General features: G+C 36.2%; 2 protein-coding genes across 5 annotated transcripts in view; one reads left to right on the plus strand and one right to left on the minus strand.

Annotated features, from left to right (window-relative positions):
* LOC145770424 (VWFA and cache domain-containing protein 1-like) overlaps positions 1–942 on the minus strand; it is a 43,174-nt gene extending 42,232 nt beyond the window's left edge. For 2 of the 3 annotated variants that reach the window (XM_082582068.1, XM_082582066.1), the window contains exons 1-2: positions 834–942; positions 620–753 (exon numbers count right to left, since the gene is read on the minus strand). The gene's annotated coding sequence lies outside the window, so the exon portion shown is untranslated. The remainder of the gene's footprint in view (positions 1–619; positions 754–833) is intronic. The other variant, XM_082582067.1, reaches the window with a different exon arrangement.
* Positions 943–3,396: 2,454 nt separating this feature from the next.
* Positions 3,397–17,883, plus strand: part of LOC145770710 (VWFA and cache domain-containing protein 1-like) — a 36,719-nt gene continuing 22,232 nt past the window's right edge. For both annotated transcript variants that reach the window (XM_082582406.1, XM_082582407.1), the window contains exons 1-7: positions 3,397–3,652; positions 6,170–6,235; positions 6,792–6,950; positions 9,949–10,151; positions 11,045–11,204; positions 13,239–13,383; positions 14,074–14,163. In XM_082582406.1, coding sequence (XP_082438532.1) covers positions 3,497–3,652; positions 6,170–6,235; positions 6,792–6,950; positions 9,949–10,151; positions 11,045–11,204; positions 13,239–13,383; positions 14,074–14,163 — 979 coding nt within the window. In that variant the 5' untranslated portion in view covers positions 3,397–3,496. The remainder of the gene's footprint in view (positions 3,653–6,169; positions 6,236–6,791; positions 6,951–9,948; positions 10,152–11,044; positions 11,205–13,238; positions 13,384–14,073; positions 14,164–17,883) is intronic.

Here is a 17,883-nt window from a genome sequence, read left to right on the forward strand (position 1 = left end):
ACTATGATTTGTCAAATTTTTATTCTTTCATTTTTTAAATTTGATTAAATGAAACTAAAGTTGCCTTGTTGTCAATCTTTCATTTGATATGCTGTAGTAATTATACATATATTGATTTCCATTAAGGATATGCTAGGGGATCTCCTGACTAAGAAGCAGCGGGCCAGCGATTCTCCATCAAGTATCAATGAATCATTCTTTATTACAAAATACATGGAAAATCAGCAGAGCCCTATTGGCATATGCATTTCGCTCTAACTTTAGAGCATCTTTAGTGCCTAAAAAGCAAACATAAGAAAGCAAAACCTAAAAACTGTCACTAAATAAATAATTATTTATTTATAATTATTTATTTATTTAGCAGATTCATTTATTTATTTATTTAGTGACAGTTTTTAGGTTTTGCTTTCTTATGTTTGCTTTTTAGGCACTAAAGATGCTCTAAAGTTAGAGCGAAATGCATATGCTAATAGGGCTCTGCTGATTTTCCATGTATTTTGTAATAAAGAATGATTGATTGCTGTAGTAATTCATTGATAACTTCCATAAATAATTACAGTTACAGAGATTTTGTTTTTGTAAATTAGGCTACTTCAGTTTTCTACCTCAAAACTCTTACTTTATGAAAGGACTGAGTGCGTTGAAAGAAGTGAGGTAGCGAGGTGTAACGTCACTGAAGTTCCAGCTTGTAAACTAGTCGTTTTGGCATTGATTGGGTATTTACAGAGGTAAAATCAGTACAAAGATTTTCAGCTGAAAAATTCAAGATTTTTTTATGATGGACCTACTCTCATTTTGATCATCTAAACGCAGTGCACTTACATAGTTCTTACCTTTAAAATGCTCTCAATGCAGTTTTCGCAATGTTTTTATGAAAGTTTTAACTCAAAAACGAAGCCTTGCAGCAACAATGGATATAAAATCCTGCCATTAAAATCATACAGTGTGATAATTTTTAAATTGTGATTGTGAAGTCATAAACACCTTAGTCTATATTCAAAGTAAAAACCAATCAATTAAAGAAAATGAATAGAGTCCAACCTCATCGGTGAAACACGGTGTCTATCGCTGTCATTTCTTGCCACATCGCCTACCGACAAGAAAGCAGATCAATACAATGTTTACGCGTTTAAAAATACACAACCTACAAAAAACAAACGTTACATTATTATGCTTAATGCAATAGAAACAAAAGCCAGAGGTTTTTTCGCGTTACAAAGACAAATTAAGTAACATAGACAAGTGGAGTAAACATGAGAGAGCAAGTTTGCTTCAGAACAAATTCCAACACGCATTGCACAGTAAACAAAGCAAAAGCAACATACACAAAAATAGCCGCACTCCAGGCTCGTCAATTCGCAAAAAAAATGATTACACAACTGAAAGCATCGAAGAACCTCACGATTATCTATAGCAAGTCAGAAGCCTCCACTGCACCTGCAAACTGACACAGCACAGAAAAAAAACACCCCCGTGCATGCCAAACCCGCCAGCTCCCCGCACAATACTTGCTGAAGTTGCAAAAACAAGCCCAATCCCTCTGTTTTACAAAAAAAAACACAAAAAAACGTGGATACAATTACAATTAAATTATTAACATTTGCAACAAGGGCGATTTAAACTTTACCAAATTTAAGACGTGAAAAGTTCCTCGAACTTTTAACTTAGAAAGTTTTAAGGCAATTATAAACGAACTTGTGATGTCATAAAAGAAGGACAGCGACGTGAAAAACGTCTTCAAGAAATATGGTTGAAATGTTAGTCCAAGCTGAATACATAATAAAGAGCTCGAAATGCAGAAACTATACTTTTCTTCAGCAAACGTTTCGACAAGTACGCCGTTTACATCGTCATGGATAAAAATTAAGTAATCAACGAAAGGCCAATACGTTTATTTAAGAAAAACTGGCAGATTGCATTAAAACTCTAAAAGCTATGATTTTTTTGAGTCCCAGTGTGATGTTAAGGAATGTTCATGTTGAATTTTATTACTGTCAAATGTCAAAAAAGTTGACAAAATGCTCTTCTACACAAGATTATATATGTGAAAGTTTCAATTAGGTAGTCTATGATTGATTTGTGACAAAAATATTTAGGCGCAATTGATCATCTAGTAGGCTATTAGGAAAATAATTCTTTCGCACCCACAAACCACGGCCTACTAGAACACGGCCAAATATGTTGCTATTTGAGGAAATTTCTAAGAGTCTGAATTGTTACAATCATAGCTATGACAAACCTGACATCTTCCCATTTCCAAAAGTAAGTAAAATGAGCAATATTTGCATCTAGACATCTTTTTGGCTTGTTGTACTGGAGATTAGATATGTATGTTAAGCACAATTTATGCAATAATAATGTAAAATATGTAAGATTTTCCAACTGCATCCTGGAGGTAGTCTCATCATACAGTCGTTAGGTTTTTTGTATAGCAGGATCTTTTGCCAATAGCCACATTTTACTTGCAAAATTAAACTTGGTGAAAAACAAAACGAACTAAAATTTAAATTGGCTCATCAAATGAACAGCTTACAATATAGAATTCACAAAAATGCTTGATATTTTAAATGGAACATACAATTGCACCAAAAGCGACACACCAAACGATATTACCTCCAGGATGCAGTTGGAAAATCTTACATATTTTACATTGTTATTGCATAAGTTGTGCTTAACATAAAAACCTAATCTTCGGTTAAACAAGCCAAACATATGTCTAGTTGCAAATATTGCTTATTCTACTTACTTCTGGAAATGGGAAGATGACAGGTTTGTCATAGCTATGATTGTAACAATTCAGACTCTTAGAAAATTCCTCAAATAGCAACATATTTGGCCGTGTTCTAGTAGGCCGTGCACAAACACTAACAACCTTTTCCTACACCAATGTCTACGCCCTTTCAAAAGAACACCTCTATAAATAGAAATGAATACATTTGTTTGCGTGTGATGCTCAACCACTGTTTAGCGATTCATTAATTTCAATTTTTTAATTACATAATGTGACTGCATTATTTCCCAGCGTCTTCACTATTTTACGCAAGAAAGTACACAAGCGTAACAGGTTTTAAAATATTTGGTATTTACCAACCTAGCATCGGATTATAGGTTTACAAATAGCAGAGGTAAGGACATTAACTTAGCTACAGAGTCTCTGCATTTGCACAAAGCGCAATTTTTTTTACATCTCCTTAGCAGTTGGCTCCATACAAAAACACTTTGCATTTGTGAGAAAATCTGACAATTTTAATACTTTTTAAGTTTAGAGTGGGATTATTGATGAAGAAACAGGATTAATGATGAAACAACGCGGCTTTGTCACGACACAAGTGATAACTCATTTGGTTTCCAATAGTTTCTACCTTTTACAAATAATTTTTGGTGTCAATGAAAAAATGTTGCAGTTATATTGACCTAAATCTTGAAAGTTTGATATTATCTTAAAAAAAGTGCTTACTTTTACAATAAGTTAACTCGGCTTCAACTTGGGATTCAAATGGAAATAAAAATAAAGTTTGTAACAAATGTGTTTTTGTTGGTACGCTGTATCTATTTTGTCACATCTACCAGTGACATGACTTTGGATCCGGTTTTATTGACTAAAAAAATCAAAGATTTTCTGGATGAAGGAGCAAAAAGAAAAGATTTGCAGGTTGCATAGATGCATTTGCTTCTATTCTGGGAAGGAAAAAGCCTCCCGAAAAGTTTAATTGTAAATTTTAGATACTGTTTAGATCAGCGGCGGATCCAGGGAGAGGGGGACGATTGGGGCTATCGAGTAACACCAAAACACAGAAAAGTAACTTTATTCACGGTTTATTTGCAAGGTCGAATTTATGCAGACCTACACATCATTGTCATCATTATTGACAAAATCGCCCCTCCCCTAACTGGATCCGCTCTTGATTTAAATACGTTACAACATTTTGCGTTTTGTTGCTTCTACCGTTCTCTAGACCTCTGCTATGTTTGAAATGTACTATTTTCATAATGGTCAGAAGCAGTAGCGCACCCAGAAAAAAATTTAGGGGGGGGGCTAATTCAGAAATGCAGGCCGAATGATTTGCGACAATAGTGACAGTGACAATAGGCCAATGCCTATCCCTTTGATTAATACGGTATTTAAAAGCACTTACAATCCACCGGTTGCCGATATATCAGGATTTGTTCTCTCAATCAGACTAGAAGTTGGCCTGGTGAACCCCATGCTCAGGCGCGGATCTAGGAATTTTTTTCGGGGAGGGGGGCAGAAAATTTAAAAATCAATTAAAAAGAAAGAAAAAGATAAAACAGATATGAAAAATGATGCTACGGCATTTACGATATGCTATAAAATAGACATTAAAACAGCCATTTTCATCAATTGTGAATGTTTAAAAAATAAATTTTGCTTGAATAAAAATTGCTAACCATGCAAAGTAAACTTGAAATCTGGTTTAAAACCCTGTATGCAGTGTCCATGACCAATTGGATATTTGTATGTTTGCAGGCTTATATGGTAATTGATTGAAATTATAATGAAGACCATGTGAAGAATAAAAACTATAAAACAGCCATTCAAGGTTTCAGATTGTTTCAACTGACGTCATTTGGTTTCAGCTGAGTCAGCTCAAACAAATGTTGCTATTGAAATGTATTTGAAGTTCTATGAAAGAAAATAACGGAGTCTGATCGATGGATAATTTCAACCATAATAATAACAAAAAATTATCCCCTTGCGGGATAAGTTAAGTCCGCTGTGGGACTAAGATCAGCTATTTAGAAGCATATCAAACCATTTGATGCGGAAACATACAATTTCAACAATTCCTCACAAAATGTCGGAAGGGGGGGCTTTCCCGCCCATAAATCCGCGCCTGCCCATGCTACTAGCACCATCCTCATCCCTACGTCCACTCTCGTAATCTTCTATGTATAGATCTCGACTTTTTTGTCATGTATGACAAAATAGAATTAGCTTTCCGTTTGCCAACACAAATAAATGCGAAAACAAGAACTACCACGAAAACAGTTTGAAACAAAACACTAATTTTATAAACAGTAAATTTGACGTGGACGTTTTTCCTACTTACAAAACATTCAAATTTAGTTCGTATTTTCAACTAAAGTCCCAGACGCCTTCGCCTCTCTGCTCAAATGTCGTATGCAGTTTTACATGTCCGTGTAATTCGGCATTGACGTACGCATATCCGTACGTCCACCAGACATTTGACCACGAGAGTACGGGAGCATCTGAACTTTAGGGAGTTGGAGAAAAGCGCCATCAAAGACCATATCATGGATTGTTCTTTTTGCACAGATCGAAATTTCTCTGCCGACTCATTTAAAATTTCACGCAAAAGCAAATCCCAATTTGACACTAAAATTCACTGTTATGATAGGAAGCACTGTTGATCAAACGCTACAACCCAAATTTAAACAAACAATTATTTGCTGGAGGCGCGTCCATTCTCTTCAACATTTACTTGATGTATCACGTTCCCTGTGGTGCAATTTTTTTGTAGTTATTTATGTAGTTGCCTTTTCCTAATGTAATTTTATCTTCAAGAAGTTGAAATTTATTGCATTTTTATAAATATTTTCTGATTCTTGATGGGGGCTAAAGTTAAGCCGAAAACCTTCGACTTGTTAAAACTATTTGTAAATATGTAAAATATATTGTTATGATCCTTAGCCCTGTTGTATTGTTGTGTCTTATTCATATCTAACCTGTAAGCAAAAAGTATAAATGTTGAACATACAAAAAATTCATTTTTGTTGGTGAGTTTGGGGGGGGCTTGAGCCCCCTTAGCCCCATGCTGGGTGCGCTACAGGTCAGAAGTATAACTTACGGTAAACTGAATTGAACTAGGAGACGTTTTCAAACATTAACCCAGGCCCTGCGTTTGAGATTGATTAACCTGATTTATAATAAATGTGTTGCTGGTTAGATTTTGGAAACAGCTCAAGTGACACAACAGTAATTGAAACAACTTCGTTATTTTTACTCATCAAAAACAAGTCTGTACGTTATCGTTAAGTCACTGGTTTGTAGCTCAATAAATTTGCAACAAAAGTTTTGGCTCATGAAGCCATGAAAATACTACAACTTCTTGGCTTTATTTTATAAATTCTTTTAGAGATATCAACAAATATTTGTCAAATTTCATCGGCAGCATTTTTCTTGCAGGACCATATTTGGGACAACCTGAAAAATGTCAATGAAGACATTGACGGCGAAAAAGAGCTGAGTTTGGTAACCACAGAACTGTGAAGAAATTTGAAAAAAGAATCTGTTATTAGGATAATTCTGTTTTCATTCTAATCAACTGCCATATGTATTTTTGCCTCTTATCTAAACACGTTTCTAGATAACAAGATTTCAAACCATAAATCCCATTTCAACATAATGTTAATATGAAAAAGATTTACTTTCTCAAAAATCCCAAACCAACGCTATGAGATTTGATAGCATTAAATGCATAAGATTTCAAAGAAAGGAACAGGATTTTGACAAATTTCTCTACAAACAAATTTTCAAAATGTTGATCAACATCAATATTGAATAGACAGTAAAGCCTGCTGTGCTCATCTGGACCACATAGACACTTTGTGATACAAGTATACATCCCACGACAAAATATGTTGATACGATTAACACCAATGAAAGTACAACGTGCAAAACATTCTGGTGAACATGCTTTAGAAACAAGTTGAAGTCATCGTATTACAAATTACGAACATGACTTTTAAACGTAACCTATGCTTATCATTTGCCAATTTGTTTTTATTGCAACAATCAATTCTTTCAGATGGTTGACATTTTTAGCAAAAGATTTCAAGCAAGAATTCGAGCTGTACAAAGATTGAAGAATGCCGTTATCAAGTCATTTCTCGCACAGAATCATCAATCGAATGGGCTTTGTTGCTTTGAATTCAAAGCAGAATACAATTTTCAGTTCAAAGGAAAAGTAAGTTTGAGCTTAGCCTACTTCACAATGTAGATACAAACGACCTTAGCCTGATGCTGCGAGTTAGCTGTGGGAGTAACGGTTTGCACTAGCTTTCGGAACACAGTTCCTAGTCATGTGCTATATGACGAATGGTGTTGGAGTCATTGTGTTGTTGTTTCATGCGGTTCTTCAGTTGCATTTATTGCAATTTTGAGTTTGCATGACCTCACGGTCTACTACAGGGGTGTCCAAACTTTTTGGTCAAAAGGCCACATGCGGTTTACGAATGATTGTGCCGGCCACGTGAGTGTTTACTGCTAATTTGTAATCTTAGAAACGACTATAATTTGTGATTAAAACCCTCACAACAAAATTTTAATCTTAGAAATGTGTATTAACTTATCCTCTTTTACAATTATAAGAACAATAGACATACCAAGATATAGGGAAGTCAACAAACTGACTGACTGACTGACTGACTGACTCTTGAAGCGCGACTACGGTTGTGTGGAAACGATGTGAACATAACACTGAGAAAAATGTGATGCGCAACAATATGCATTGTGATGCAATAAAATTATTATACCATTATATTCCCAATTGCAACTTATGGATGCGAAACATGGACAATGAACAAAACAGACAGAAGAAAGATTGACGCATTTGAATTGTGGTGTTGGAGAAGGTTACTGCGTGTTCCTTGGACAACCAAAGTAACAAATGAGAAAATTCTTGAACAAATTAAACCGGACATATCCCTAGAAGCTAGAATCGTCAGGCAGAAACTTTCATATTTTGGCCACATAACGAGTAGCAAATCAATGAAAAAAGACATCATGCTTGGTTTAGTTAGCGGAGGAAGAGGAAGGGGGCGCCCAAAAACAAGATGGCTTGACACAATCGTAAATGACAGTGATATGGGAGTGAATGAATTGAAGAAGGCTGCGTGGGATCGAGAGATGTGGAGAAAGATGACATATAGAGTGACCGAGAGTCGTAAACGACTGAACGGATGAAGAAGAAGCAATAAAATCAACTTGAACAGTTGTGCACCCTTGTACTAAAAGAGACTATAAAGTTGATAATATAAGTCATTTCGAAAAATACCGCCCGAGCCATTCATAACCTTCCAACTGGTTGGACACCCCTGGTCTACCAGAACACGACCAAATACGTTGCTATGTAGGAAAAAATCATGATTGTAACAATGTCTTTGAAGTTCTCTAGTAGTAAACTGATGGAGGAGATCTGCCTGACTATCTGAGCGGCTACTATGCTACGAGACTTGATACTTGACTGAAGAGACTTGATACGAGACTGAAGATGTGAGAGCTACGGCCTCTCATGAAATCGATTTCTAATAAAGTATTTAGACTGTTGACCAATCCTTTGGTACTTAGACAGTGCAGACAGACCAACTATGATTGTAACAATTAAGACTTTTACAAATGTTCCTACAAAGCAACTTTTTCGGCCATGGGATAATAGGCTGTGTAATTGTGTATGACACGTTGTCACTTTTTTGGCTGGCAGTTTATTGCAAGTTGCTTTACAGATAATTACAAAAAACAGCCTGATTTTGTAGGATTAAACTCGTAAATGCAGAAATGTTGAAGCCAGGACTGTGAGGTCCGGACGGTTTCATTCTTAAGTTTTGCTGTACAAATGTATAATAAGTTTTTTTTGTATACAATAGAAGTGATCACCCGCACTACTACTAGAAGACTACGGTAAAACTCGACTATTGTGACTTCGGCTATACAGTAGAGCCATTTTGCTATACTGGCATCTTTTGCAAAATCCTGAACTGAACAGCAGAAACTGTTTTGTTCTGAATGATTATTTGTTGCAGTCAATGCATAGTCAAATTGAACTTCTAATATCAATTTACTTTTTGTTTTGCAGATGTAAATTAGGCTATTACTAATAAGGCCACAATGATAGCATATTGAAATCGTTTGAAAGTCTATTTCATTTGTATTATCAATAGCAGTTTTTAAAGTCTAAACGTTTTCTTAGTGATTGCTTTTGATTATAAGGTAGATCGCTCATTTGAGAAATTGTCGTAGTACCAGATCGCCTTTTTCAATTAGCTTTTCCTACTTTTGATCATTCATATTTTGTACATATGTTTTTTACTTATACAAAAATAGAAACTATATTAAACCCTTAACGATACTCAGTTTTATAAGCCTGTTGTACAAAAGTAAAACCTCTACTAAAAATTAGGCTTTGTATTATGCAGTATTTATTATTTTTATTATTATATATATAATTTATAATATTTATCGTTCAACATATTTACAACTATGTTTTCAAAATAGCTCTCCCGGGTTGTTTGTGGTAAACATGTGGTCGGATCTGTAGTTTGGCTATGTCTTTGTTAGGCAGACATTGATGGCTATGGTATTGAGCATTGACTTCCATGGTGTTACAAGCATCATTTTACAGATGTTCTCTAAAATGTTGAATTACACGTTTGTATTGTCATATGCTGTAGTTATTAAACAATGAAAACTATTAATACTACAAAAAGTGCTCAATGCCAAGCAAAAGCAAAGCAGAGTGAATTAGATCAAATATAGTTATTACTATCTAAACCCTTGGCAGCCTGTTTCTCCTAAAGGAGGATCATCAGAAGGTCCTTATTCAAATAGAATCTATTTCTATTTGAATAAGGACCTTCTGGGCTTCTGATGATCTTCCTTTAGGTGAAACAGGCTGTCAAGGGTTTGAATAGTAATAACTATATTTGCTGTAGTTATTATATATGATATGTACTTGGACCAAATTGTTAACTTAGATCAATTACGATTTTATAATGCTTTGTAAATAGTGGGAGACAATTGGAACCATCGCCACCCCCCTAAAATACAAATTTGTTCTCGACTTACTAGCAAGGTCGAGTTAATGTAGACCTACACATAATTGTGTCTTGTTAACATTGTTCCTTGGCCTCAAGTTACTTGCTGGATGCCACTTGTTTGTAACTCACCATTCAATTTGATCTTTCTAGGTCGTCACTGATAGAGTTTGTGAAAGGACAGCACCTACTGTTTCAAACAATTACATTACTTTACTGGATGAGTTTAAAGATGCATGCATTCAAAACTTAAAAATAGTTCCGTCATTGAAGTGGCAATACTTCGGCAGCGAACAAGGAGTCATGACATCTTTTCCAGCCAGTAAAGCGTGCGCTGATTTTGACAGCAGATTTAGGTGACAGAATACCAGCATGTACTTAAAATGTTTACTTTGTCAATTTTGTTGTTATAATTTTGTTCTATTTTATCCTTTTTTGTGCTATTAAGCGTCGATATTAAGTCACTTCTTAAAAGTTTTTAAAACTGAAACATATGTTGTCTGTACCTACTTACGAAAATACATTAAAAGGGTGAAAGCGAAAAAAAATGTTACTGTAAACATACTATTCCCATTTATAAAGCGATAGATAAAGTATTTCAAAATATAGATTTCAATAAACAATTAAATTTTAACATTTTAGAATAGGTTAAAAAGCATTTTTTGAGAACTATACTGTCCTTGTTTTTGCAAAGCTTTCAAATCAACTAGGTAAACACAAAGAATTATTAATCTTTTTTTTCAAATTCTCAAGAATTATCTCAATGCTTATTTCCAATGCTTTTGCAGCGCTGCTAATTTGCATTCATAAGACTTGACTTAGTCACACAAAACAACAAAATAAAGCAACGTGGTTTGATTCTTGGTGCGCTGGCTGAGTAACGCATTTCAATGACAGCTTTAAGAGGCATCTGGTTAAGACGATAATTGACAGACAACGACACGTCAGCTTGAGTCAGTAGAAGCGTCACTGCCAATCTCCGTGACCATGCTTGAGTCAGTAGTTTAAATCTTCTACAAGCATGCGAAGCTGCTAGGAATAAGTTTTTAAAGAGGCTTTCCCAAATTAACCGTAGTACAGTATAAAACAGTTGTTTCATTGATATTATCAATTTTAGCTTACAACAGTGTTTTGATTAACACAAACAAAATAAAAATTATAATCTAACCTATAGTTTTTAAAAAATATATTTCAACAGCTAGCGTAGCTTGTAGCAATAAAGTTTTTAATAAGAAAGTACTCTTTACAGACCCTGGTATATAGAAGCAAACGCCCACGAATCAAAACAAGTTGTGATTCTAATTGATAAAAGCTCTTCGATGAGACGAATTTATCAAGGAAATTCGTTGATGAGCATGGCAATCAAAACCGCAAAAGCAATTATTGACACACTGAATCCATACGACAGGGTAAAGAAAACAGCTTGAAACCATTGTCCAAAAGTGATCTGTATCATTTGCACCTTTCACATTTTTAAGAGCAATTGATCTCTGTTGCGATTTATCTCTGTTGAATAATGCGGCATAAAAATTACATTAGAAATGATTAGAGGCGTCATTGCTGAAATTGAATAACTTGATTATAGATTTTGTATAAATTTCTTAGTATTTACTACACAAAATAACAATCGCCCTGGTGGTTATCCTGCTTTCTCCATACTGTAGGGATGCCAAAAACTTTATCTTGAGGCTTTTCTGACACGACATGTGCAGTATAGATTTATACGGTTTCCATGCAATATGTAGGAAAATATTCATCTTGGTCAAGAAGTTTAATACCAAATTGTAAACAAAGGGAACCTAATTTCCAAATTTAATACATTTATGGATTTAGATAATTTCCAAGTGTATGCAACATTACATATTTTAGTCATTATTTCAACCTTCACGGAGATAAACTCAAGTACTCTACTAATGATAAAACTTCTCAGTGATGCCACAATGGAATTATTCTGATCTCATAAAAAGTGATTCATCTAAGACAATGGTAACATTGGCACAACAACACATGTTTTTCAAAACAAATTATAATTAGCAGTATAAAAAAAAAAATTTAAACTTTAAATTGTAAAAAACTACAAACTTGAAAAATAATCGACTTCATATTTGTAATCAACAGAAAAACTTGTCAATAAAAAATTAAGTCGAACAGTGTTTTTTTTTTTTATAAAAATAGAACTCTTTTTCCAGGCAAGTATCATGGTGATATATCAAAATTTAATTTATTTGCAACACTATTTTTTTTGCACGTTCAGACATGGCCACCTAAAGATACGGCCTGATTTGTCACATTTTGCAGAAATTTCAAGGTTTTGCTAAGTTTGGGCGAATGTTTAATTAAATTTTTCTTAAAATTATATTTTTACATTTTCATTACTGCTTTCCCCAGATGACACAATAGGTTTTAACATCCTAACATGTTAAAAAACAAAGAAAATATGATTTCGAAGATTTTAGTCAAACTATTAATTTTAAATAACAGTCTGATTTAAAGTTTTTCAACTTACTTTTTCTCATTTGCTATTGCTTTTCCAAGGCAACAAAAAGCTTTTATATCATTAGGAGACAGCAAAAAGTAATAAAATCTCAGAAAAAGTTAGTCAAACACTAGCAGTGGCTGTAATCAAAATCTGCAAAATGTGACAAATCAGGCCGCATCTCCAGGTGGCCATGGTTCAGATATTAAAAAGGTAAAGGTGGTCCCATACTTGATTCAAGTGTTAGGTATGAGAAGATAACGTTCTCATTGTACTAAGGCTAAGCCTTCGGCACTAAGGTGAGTAGGGTGGCCAGTTCCTTTCTCTCGGCCGCCTTTCCTGCAGCAATTATGCCCACTCAATTTATTACACCTTAGGTAGAGGTGAGCGGTGTTTTCAATAACCAACTGAAGCCGGGAGTCGAACCAGGATTGCATAATTGGAAAACCAACGCTTTATCCGTTGCGCCATCCTACCGCATTCAGATACTGTAGTACTGTTACTGTTCTATGTAGTATCTTAATTTTCGTTGTTGGAGTGTAGACTAAACCTCGTTGTGCGTCGTTGTTTTACAAGTTGCTCACACACAATTACAAGTCGAGTTTATTTGTAACACACGTTTATGTTGCAACACCTGATTAAATGGAGTGTGCCAATGATGAGGATGACAAAAGCTCGGTGCTTATGAGCGAGCTGCTCGATCACATCAACCTTGCTGGATGTGATGCTCCCATCATTCAACTGTAAGATGGTGGAATGACGGTAGGCCTACTTGTCGAAAGTGGGACTGCTGCGCTCTGAAAACAGCGGTTCTCGTGGGGTCTTGTGCTGAGCGTTCCGGGTCGAGGTTCGGTTTGGGAGTCTTCGTTTTGCATTTTTATAAGTCTACTTACATGGGGGACCCCGTGAAGGTGACTGTTTTTTTATTCTGTCCAATTATAATTTCAAGAACTCCAATCTACTGTAGGTTGCTGTGGTTGCATTTGCAAACAGACCAGAAACCCTGCGAGAGGCCACAGAAGGCGGAGGGTGCTTTACAAAGGTACTTGCACAATCAACTCCACAGAATAAACAAAGGTTGTCCAGATATATTGACACTTTGGAAGCAGCTGGTAAATATATCGATAAGTAAAAAAAGCATCAGTATTTGTTCACTAATGGATGTTATGTATGTGTTTCTTGTTGCAAAATGATAAGTGTTTAAAAAGAAGTTAATCTTCCAAATAAAATATTTGAAGTAAAGGCGTGTTAAAGATAAGGAACACAACTACAAATATTTATTTTGGCCTACTGTAAGATTCTAAACAGAAACCCATTAGAATAAAAACAAAAATGAACAAATATGTCTGTTTCTAGAGGAAGCATTTCTACTTCATTATAAAGGTGGAAGAGCAAAAACACATTCAGTGTTATGTTGTTTTTCGAGCAACAAGCTAAAATTTAAGCTAAGGTTGAGAAGCTTGATCTAGTCAACGCTCAAAGGTCATATTATTGAAAACTTGGACAAAAAGTTGAACTCCAATTACAGTAGAGTTGACAGAGGGATGCAGAAGTATTTAAAACCTGGTCAGGCGTGATTTTAAGGGACCACAACCTTCCCATGTGTCAAAAAACTGAAAAAAAATTCGCATATTTTATAGAATCCGATTGTAGGTACAATATTTTGCATTTGTATTCATTTCAAATATGAAATATTGCTCATTGCACGATTTTTCCTGTTTTGTTAATTTCGTTGTGGCTTCATTATGCTGTTGCACAAAATAATGTTTTGAAGCTGACGTTAATGAATGTATTTATTTTAGGTGGATCTTACTATGAACTTGCTTTTGACAAGGCTTTTACTTATCTAGAAACTGCTTTCGAGGCGCATCTTCTTCAGTTCAATACGACAGGTTGACCAATATTTGATTGCTTTCTTTAATCTATTTAGGGATAAATGGAGCAACAGTATGATTTAATTTGTACCTTCAAAACGCTTGGTTTCAGTACACCACCAGCGTTTTCATTTTTAGGAAATTTGTTCTTAGATTGGAAAATTCATACTTACTTCGGACAAAGTTAGGGAAATGAGCAATTTAGGAAAACCTCTTGACTTGCTGCAATGATTGAATACACTGATACAGTTAGTAACGTTTATTTTGCGTTGTGGTCATTGCCTAGTGCATTGCACCGGGTCACGTGCACATGATTACGTCGTGCCGCCCTGTGGCTGTGAGTAGTTGGTAATTACGGCAGCAGGACTTCTTGGTAGCCACACAATGATTTGGCCTTAGTTCATTTCTAGCTCTAGTCGTGTTGAGACCTCTTTTCAATTTCTTTACGTTTACCTACAAGCGTAACAGTGGTGTCAGAAGTAAAATAGAATCCACGTTGCAGTTTTCTGAAGTGAGAAGTTATTACATTGTCGCAGTGATTTCTGCACAAATTAGTCATGGAAGAAACAGTCAAAGCAATGCTAGCCACAATGGAGAAACAGCAGGAACAGTTTTTATCAACGTTAAATGACATTAGTCGAATGCAAACCAACGAATCAGCGCCAAAGTTTGAAAGTTTCAACCAGGATAAGGAAAAATGGAAACAGTATATGCAAAGGTTCTTGCATCACATGGACATTTACAATGTTGCAACTGATGACAAGAAAAAGGCATGTTTGTTATCCTGGGTTGGCCCCGAGACGTATAGTTTGATTGAGAATCTTTTTGGTGACAAAAACGTACGTGATAAATCGTTCAACCAAATTTCAGATAAGTTAGCATCGCATTTTAAAGAAACCATCCATGTTCAAGCAGCGCGCCATAGTTTTTACAACTGTAAATTACAAGTGGGTCAGTCTTATAAAGATTGGACAGCAACTTTACGAGGGCTTGCTCAAAATTGTGAGTTTATATGCAAAAGTGAGCAGTGCAATCATCTCAGCTATGTCGACGAGCAGATTAGAGATGTTATTGTATTAAACACCCCGCACCCTGAAGTCAGGCGTCAATGTTTGACGAATTTAAATTTTTCACTTGATGATGTTCTCAACAAAGCTGAAGTTTATATCAGAACTGTGCAAACTGATAACATCCTAAGAGGGGAAGGAACATCAGATGAAGTTGTCGTTAATAAGATGTCCGCAACCTACATGAAGAGAAAGACGCCCTCAGTTGGTCCCACGAATCAAGGTCGCAAGGCGTGGAAGTCATGTCAGGATTGTTTTTCTAAACATTCTAAGGGTGAATGTCCGTTCAAAAGTTACGTGTGTTACAAGTGCGGAAAAAAAGGGCACATCAAATCTGTGTGCCAGGCAAAGGGGTTACAACGCCAGCAGAAAGACCGAGTAGAAGCTATAGGCCATGTAAGCAGTTGCAACCAAATTCGAAAGACACCTCCATGGAAGGAAAAGCGGAACTCAAAAGCTTACCAACGCATCGGAAAGCAAATTTGGATCCGTGCCGAAGTTAACGGCAAACCGTTCACGTGCCAGTGGGACACTGGCTCAACATGTTCCATGGTTGGATTAGATGGATATCATGAGTTAGGTTCTCCCACGTGCTATCCATCAGAAACCTCACTACATGCTTATGGTGGTAGGCCTTTGCATGTTAAAGGTCAATGCTTCGTAAATGTTAAAATAGGTTGTCAACTAAAGTCAAGGATGAAGTTAATCGTACTAAATGAAAACAAAGGCACAAACCTAATGGGTCTAGACTGGAGTGACAGTTTTGGCTTGACCAGTCAGGGTATTTCGGTGTTAGATCAAGTTTCAGACAAGAAAAAACATCTCGTATCTTCACAAGTTCAGCAGACAGAAGAATCCTTACTAAAGCAGAGGGAAAGGCAAGTTTCAGCTTTAACTTGCAAATTTTCCAGAGTTTTTTCGTCTGATCTTGGTAAATGTGTTAAGACAAAAGTTTCTATACACTTAAAACCGGAAGCAAAGCCCGTTTTTTCCAAACCAAGACCAATTCCATTTTCCAAAAAGCAAGCTATCAAAGAAGAATTGGACAGACTTGTGGAGCGCAACGTTTTGCAGCCAATAAATTATAGCGACTGGGCAGCTCCGATCGTAGCGGTGTCGAAAGCAAATGGAAGTATACGAATTTGCGGCGATTTCAAGGGACTGAACCAGCAAATACAAGTGGATCAACATCCGTTGCCGACGATGGACACGTTGCTGGAATCGCTGGGAAAAGGTCAGTACTTTTCTAAAATTGACTTGTCGGATGCTTACTTGCAATTAGAGCTTGATGACGAAGCAAAAAAACTTTGTGTCATAAACACACCTTTTGGTCTTTTCCAATACAATCGTATGTGTTTCGGTGTGGCGTCAAGCCCAGCCCAATTTCAACGTTGCATGGATAAAATGATTTCGGGAATCCCTGGTGTAGCAGCATATCTAGATGATATCTTAGTTACGGGACCGACAGAAAAAGATCATTGGAATAACTTAGATAAGCTTATGGATCGTTTAAGCGAGTATGGGTTTTGTGTTAAAGTACAAAAATGTGAATTTTTCAAGGATTCGGTTGAATATCTTGGTCATATAATCGACAAAGACGGCAAGCGACCGTCGAGCACATCAGTCGAAGCAATAAAACAATTACCCCAGCCGCAAAACCTTCAAGAACTTCAAGCTTTTTTAGGGAAAATTAACTATTATGGTCGTTTTATAGCAGATCTTCCAGACAAGGCAAAACCTTTAAATTCTTTGTTGAAGAAAGGAGCAGTGTTCAGGTGGACACAACATTGCAAACTCGCTTTTCAACAACTGAAGGAGGACGTGATCAATGCAACCACGCTAAGTCACTACGATGAGAGCAAACCACTCATACTAGCCACCGATGCATCCCAGTACGGAATAGGAGCAGTTTTGATGCAGAAGCACGATGGTGTGGAACGTCCACTCGCCCATGCATCGAAAACTTTGAGTGAAACCCAGAAGAGGTACTCACAAATTGAACGAGAAGCGCTCTCTATCATCTATGGAGTAACGAAGTTTCACCAATACCTGTACGGTAGGAAGTTTACTTTAATTACGGATCATAAGCCACTAGTTTCGATTTTCTCACCAAAAAAGAATCTACCAGTCCTAACAGCTCAGCGTCTTCAACGATGGGCTATTACCTTAATGGCATATCAATATGATATTCAGTACAAACCAACTAATCTACATGGTAATGCAGATGGACTGTCTAGATTGCCTATGGGGGTAGACAAAGCGTTTGATGAAAACGAGGAGCGAGAGAATGCGGAGGTTTCGCATTCTGTAGAGGAAACCATGGACGGTTTACCTTTAACTTCGAACGAGCTTAAAACAAAAACGCTTCACGATCCGGTCTTAAAATTAGTTCTGTCGTATATCCAGGACGGTTGGCCTAGAAGATTACCTGACAATGATAAGCTGCGCTGCTATGCTTCGTATAAAGACTCGATGTGGGTAGAAAACGATGTAATACTTTTACAACGTGACGGTTTTCCACGAGCAGTAATTCCGCAATGTTTGCAGGCACAGGTTTTAAAACTCTTGCATGAAGGTCACTGGGGAATCACCCGAACGAAGCAGATGGCACGCAGATACGTATGGTGGCCGGAGTTGAACAAAAGCATCGAAGAGATGGTGAAGTCGTGCG

Source organism: Aplidium turbinatum, chromosome 5 (assembly GCF_918807975.1).
Source record: "Aplidium turbinatum chromosome 5, kaAplTurb1.1, whole genome shotgun sequence".
NCBI classification, from domain to species: domain Eukaryota; kingdom Metazoa; phylum Chordata; class Ascidiacea; order Aplousobranchia; family Polyclinidae; genus Aplidium; species Aplidium turbinatum.